General features: G+C 41.7%; 1 protein-coding gene across 1 annotated transcript; it reads right to left on the bottom strand.

Annotated features, from left to right (window-relative positions):
* Positions 1–2,169: 2,169 nt before the first annotated feature.
* Positions 2,170–4,715, bottom strand: si:ch73-206p6.1 (phospholipid scramblase 2). The gene is made up of 7 exons (XM_037280348.1): positions 4,632–4,715; positions 4,164–4,237; positions 3,837–3,879; positions 3,545–3,765; positions 3,302–3,463; positions 2,920–3,081; positions 2,170–2,532 (listed from the first exon to the last, which is right to left on the bottom strand). The coding sequence occupies exons 1-7, from the start codon at positions 4,705–4,707 to the stop codon at positions 2,503–2,505; spliced, it is 768 nt and encodes a 255-aa protein (XP_037136243.1). The 5' UTR covers positions 4,708–4,715; the 3' UTR covers positions 2,170–2,502.
* Between the last annotated feature and the right edge of the window lie 1,510 nt (positions 4,716–6,225).

The following is a 6,225-nucleotide window of genomic DNA, read 5'->3' as shown; positions in this document are numbered from 1 at the left end:
ATCACAAAGCCCTTTAATGCAGCTGGCTGTAATTGCTGGCTAATCAATTTTTATTCAGTAAGTCACTCTGAAAATAAATGTTTGTTGTGCTGAATCTCTTCTGCATGTTGGCAGCACGTTAAAAGAAAATTTGCAGTCTTACCTCAGTGCACTGGACCCAGTCTTAAAAAAGACCCGATACGAACATTTGGAAAAGCTGGATTTCATTACACTTTGACAAAGTATCCAAAAGTTCTTGGGGCAGATCCAGACAGAGCCATCACTGTGAGACACTACAGAGCTACTATACCTTTTTTTTTTTCAAGCACTACTAAAGATCGAGTAGGCCTGTCACGGTACCTTAAGGCAGGGGTGTCAAACTCTTTTTTTTCGCGGGCCGCATTGTAGTCATAGCTTCTTTCGGAGGGCCATTATGACTGTCAACCCAAATAAATGTATGAGCACCTCATATTATATACAGTATAAGCTACAAAACAAACTGACAAATAACTCCTTTTCAAATCAGACAAGTAAAAACTGGTCAAATATTAAAAAAAAAAAAGATATTAAAAGTGAAGACAATTTGCAATTCTAGTAATAACACACAAATTTGATGCACAATTTGTCTTCGCGGGCCACATCAAATGATGTGGCGGGCCGTATCTGGCCCCCGGGCCTTGAGTTTGACACCTGTGCCTTAAGGTATGCCACCACCACCACCACTATACGGCAATAAAAAAAAAAGCAGATACAAAATACAGAAGCAGGAAAGCTTCTGTGGCAATTGATGTCATGTGAAAAGTCCCGATGCCGAGCAACACCTGCATTTGATTGTTAACGGCCTGTCGACTTGACTAACAGACTTAAGAAGGCAGAAGAGGAATAATTGGTGCTGCGCTTTCATTAAAGCTAATTTTTTTCCCTCGAAGCCCCAAACATTCAAGACTGCAACTGTCCTCGCATTAACAAAATTGTAAACACTGTGGCGGCTTCCTGACTACACGCGACTTTCCTCTGTTCCTGGCACCGCAGTGGAGACAGGCGGAGTTTGTATTTAATCAGCTAAAAGAAGAAACAGATGATGCACCAGACTGCCAATATGTCTACCCGTGACGACGAATGAGAAACCTTCCTTAGGGAAAGTGGAGTGCAGAACAAGAAAAGTGACAAACCAGCCAGTGTTAAGTGCTTCCTTGAAAGGTGGACGCCATCAACAATGTCGGACGTCATTTGAACCATAAAAAAAAAAATCCGCCTGTTCTTGTGAAGGATATGCTTAATGCGATATGTGAGCCACGCAACTGTCTGCGGTTTGGCCACTTTAAGTATCGATGACGTTACTCTTCTTTGGTGGTACGTAGGGCTGCAGTTTCAATTGCAGCGACGAGTCGTACTTCTTGGACACTCGGGTCACGCCTGAAAAGTCATAAATCAACTATAACTGGTAAACAATGACATTGTTTTTTCGACCAAATCCAAGAGATTTCTTTTTAATTGGCATTTCCATTCAGGTTCATTGAATGTAGTTTTTAAGAAATGACCTCAAGGGAGCGCAGCATCCATTATATTATCCACCACACCATACATGCAGCCTGACCTAACAAAGAATGCTTGTCACATTTATTTCAGTGAATTAGTCCACCAACTGTTTCCGACAACTGTAACAGATGGCAAAATTCATCCACAATACCTGCCCAAACAAATCTCAGCAGAGGCATAAAAACATAAATAATGAAACACAGTTTTCATTTAACTGAACACAAAGCAAACAAAAACTTTTGTAGAAAAAATAAATACACAGAATTTCAGTAATTAACATTTGTAACTATTCTTCCAAGAGTTTTTGCTACAATACATGTACTTTAAATACAGTGAATTCATGGTGACTCAACACACCCAAAAAATATTTTGAATAAATTTCAAGTGTACAATCCATAGTCAGTTAAAAGTGAATGAGCAATCACTGACTCTAAATTCAAGTAGCATGCATTTCAAACCCAAGTCTGTCCAAAAATAGATACTCAATGGCATAAATCAGACTTGGCTCTCATCGGGAATGTGATAAGATAGCGACCTCTTGTGGAGGAGGCTGAAACGTACATTTTAAACCCATCATGTTTTGTTAGTTGAAAATAATCGTTTACATTTCACTTCAAAGTTGACTTAAAGCATGAATACACACCCAGTAAGTCCTCTAAAAAGACTCCATATTCTTTACGTAGTCCGCTATTTGAATTTGAGAACCATGTAACATAATGCCATACAGTCTCACTGAAGCATCCAAATGACATTTAAAAAAACAAAAAAGTCCATAGAGGCTGCTAACACAAGCCCAAAAAGCATAAAAAAAACAATCGTTGTAGCTAAAGACTAAAACAAAGTTCGGATCTTTACATCCATGCATCTCCAAGTTTCAATGTTCCTTTGTTGACACGATTGATCGGAGAACATTTGCGACACAGGGACGGCTCACTTTGTGGCCTCGTTCCTTCCAGCAGCGTTGCATGATAACATTTCAACTCCTTAGTTAGTTGTCTCAAAAAACATGAAATCCTGCAAAAAAAAAAAGAACAGACGTCAATGGAGAAAACCTTAAACTGACAATGATGCAAGTGCTGAAATTGAAATGTATGCCACATCGTAAATTAACCGTGAAAATTGTTCAGGGCATTTTCGCGTTGGAGCAAAAAAATGCCTGGAAGAGATAGAAAGAGCTGAAAATCTGTTTTGGTGAAGCTAACTGCTACAGAGTGTGTGTGCACGGTCACTATGGGAACACTTCCGACAGCCAGCAAGGCTCCTGTGAGGGCTTTGTGACTTTAATATTCAAGATGTTCTGTTTGACAAAAATGTCACGAATTTGGCAACATGGAGGAACGAAATCATGCGCAGAGGACCGAACGAGCGTCGATCCTTTTGTATCCCCAGTGGGTTACTTACGATGAGGAAACATGCCCCGATCATGACAGCCTTCATCCTCACGTCCAAGTCCATCGGAAACTTGATTCCAAAGTTGTCGGAATCTGTGAACACTTCCCGAAGGAGGCCCGTCCATTGCTTGCTGATTTTCCCAATCTTGCTTACCTCATCCATGGTCAGGATCTGAACGAAGAGAGCGTATAAGATACAAACTGCTGACATCTGGATCTTTCAGACACAAGTTTAGGTCTTGTTGGTTTCTGAAGCGTGGCGGGATTCCCGCTCAATTCCAGGCTGTCTGCCCGCTGGCCCGCTGCCTTGATCTTTGTGTCTCTTAAAGGCAGCCTTGCTTCAGTTTCCTTCTCTTCATATCAATAACCTTGCTGTGTTTAGCTTCACCCACCTCAAAGTCCACATCTGGAAGGCAGCTCCATCCACAGAAGGGCCCGTGGATCTTGAGGACCGGCTCCATGTGTTCATTGGCCACAATGAATTTCGGGGACAAGGGCTGCCACTGTTGCTTGATGTACCCCACCGTGTTACCTGGAGGGGCCTGCACCTCCAACTGCACAAAGAAAGGCCGCTGTTTGTTTGATTCGGTTCAGACGGCAGAGGTACATGACAGACTACAGGAGTATGGTCGCACCTCCTGAAGACAGCACGGGAAGAAGCAGGACATGCACTTGAGTGGACGGGTGACTGTAATGATCTCCTGTCCAAAGTTGTCCAAGACGTGGATGGAGAAGGGGCGCATGGGACCGCAGCACTGTCGACTCAGGCAGTCATTCTCCTCGACGGCGTAAAACACATTCTGACCCACGGAGTTCAGCACCTCGTACTTGTTGTTGCTCTCAAATCCCACCAGAGCTGCGAGGACCAACGATAACGAGCTCGACTGCGCATGTATGTTTAGTTTCTCGGAAGATCTTGCTGCTTACCTTCAACCACCTCAACTTTTTGTTTGATGAGTAGCTGGTCCACCTGGAAAAGCAAATGCTGAAAATATTACCATAAATACACAGTACAGTGAACCCCCGCTATAAACTTCAAGTGAACTAAATTTCATGATCCATTTGATACAAACTAATAATTTATTTATGTTTCCCATAGTCTGAATGTTCTGAACTTGTGTGTGTTTTGCACAGATATCTGTACGTCTACAAATAGAATGAAGTGTCAGTACTTTTGCAACCTCTGTGTTTCAATCACCTTATTCTGCTGATGAAAATAATATATAAAATAATAAATGAATATAAACCGTTTACCTGAGTGAGGTATTCCAATCCAGGCGGACAGCCTGGTATCTCCGGAACCTCGTACATGTTCATGTCTTCTCGATCTAATGAGGAATGACGGTTAATGTTGACATCTGGCGCCCTCTTCCGTTCTTTTGAGGGATGACACGCAAACAAACGGAGACGGATCCAGGGTGGTCTTTAACACTCCATCTCTGGATTAATAATGATTTTTTCGAAACCCAGCAAGTGACGCAAGGCACACATTTGAACTACAATTAAGGATTAGTTTGTTTATTTGTTTACAGCGACACAAAATAGTGCGCGTTTCTAGGCAACTAAGTGGGTCAAACGCCAACGTCATGTCAGGCGGTGAAATGAGCGAAACTGCGCGCGCCCCACTTGTCACTGTCACGCGCCGCAAGCAGCCGTGGCCACGCGTGTCGGATGACGTCACATGCACGCATCTGTGTCGCCGCAAAAAGTGCGACTACTCACCAATTATCTGGCCGCTACTCGTATCAATAACGATCCGCTCCGGAACTAAACCCCAAGGATAAACGTCTAATTTCATTGGTCTACGTCACAACACTTCCTGTCTGCGGCAGCCAATGAGGAGGAGACAAATTAATAGACTGCTCTGTGTTTACGACTGTCGGAGATTACGTAATCAAGTAACAATAATAAAAAAGCACAAATATTTTATCTATGTATAGAAAGAAACCAACAATTACATTATTGTATTATTACTAAATATTAGTTTAAAATGTACTATTTTGAATAGTTTCTTTGCAAGTAGTCCCAGCATACTTATGTTTAATTATTATAAACGAATCTATAGAATATTTCTATCAATCTTTTATCTTTATACACTATTCTATCTATCCTCTGTGTATTCGCAACAGCCCCATTAAATGTTATTGTCAAATGCCCACAAGAGGACAGTATTGAGCTAATAATGTGCCACCTCGTGGTCACTACTAAGTCTAATGCACAAATGACCTTTTTTCTCCACATATCAAACACAAAATATAAACACACACACACATTTGTGCAGCGTGCCTCTGTGTTACAAATTGTGTGACGCCAGCGGGTCGACTTTCCCTATTTGCACGTAAAAAATCACCGTATCCCCTCAAGCAGTGCTGATTTCTACCCGAGAAACGCTAATGAGAACAAATGACGACTCGGGCACAGATTTGCTGACACTTCAGTAGGTTTGCGGCGGCTAAAACCTTCTTTTAATTAATTTGCGTAACACAAATTACCCAAGTGGACCCGCTGTAGCCCAGAAAACAACATTGGTGGTGTGTTGTCATAAGACTAATGTAAATGTGCTAATACAACCTGCCTTTTTACACTTTAGCCATGTTTTTGATTAAGACTCCATCATCAGAAAGCCTCTGAATTGTAATGAGGTCTAATTCAATGAGGCCCCTCATATTCAATGGGTTATTGGTCTGTTTTTATTCATCGCTCATTTTATTTTATTTATTATTTATGGTTTGTGCCTTCTTGTTTTTGTTTTGTGTCGCCTACTTGTATGTCTCGTCACCGTGGGATGGAGGAAACGGAATTTCGGTTTCTTTGTGTGTCTTGACATATGAAGGGATTGACAATAAAGCTGACTTTGACTTGACTTTGACTTCAAGAACCGTAGGAACAATTCTGTCTTAGCAAAGAGGTATGTGTGTGTTTATTTTTGTGCATTGTGGTATGAAACCAAAGAGGGTCAGGGCCACACTAAATAGAACAAAAATTAGGAGAGTAAGGGGAGTTTCCGGAGCATCAGAAAGATCTCATTGTTTTAGAGGTATCAGTCAGAAAGAAGGGCACAAAAGAATTTCTAAGGAATTAAATGGAACACAATGAAGACAGTTATTATCAAGTGCAGAAAATACAGCTCAACAGTGATATTACCGAGAACTGGATGTCCCTCCAAAATGGATGAAAACGTGAGATGAAAAGCGGTCAGGGAGCCTGCCAAGAGGGCAACTGCAAATTTGAAGGGGCTGGCAAGTACTGGCTGTGTGGTACACTTGACAACAATCAGCCGTTGTCTTCATACGTCTGTACTACGCGTGGGCCAGGG

The sequence above is a fragment of the Syngnathus acus genome, chromosome 20, assembly GCF_901709675.1.
Source record: "Syngnathus acus chromosome 20, fSynAcu1.2, whole genome shotgun sequence".
Lineage (NCBI taxonomy): Eukaryota > Metazoa > Chordata > Actinopteri > Syngnathiformes > Syngnathidae > Syngnathus > Syngnathus acus.
The sequence above is the reverse complement of the archived record's forward strand: the minus strand, read 5'-3'. Positions and strand labels throughout refer to the sequence as shown.

Excerpts from the sequence above, each read along its gene's own strand:
- si:ch73-206p6.1 (XM_037280348.1), bottom strand. The coding sequence starts at position 4,707 with ATGAAATTAGACGTTTATCCTTGGGGTTTAGTTCCGGAGCGGATCGTT. Across the intron at positions 3,880-4,163 it reads GATTGGAATACCTCACTCAG|GTGGACCAGCTACTCATCAA; the intron begins GTAAACGGTTTA and ends TTGCTTTTCCAG. Across the intron at positions 3,464-3,544 it reads TCCCGTGCTGTCTTCAGGAG|TTGGAGGTGCAGGCCCCTCC; the intron begins GTGCGACCATAC and ends TTCTTTGTGCAG.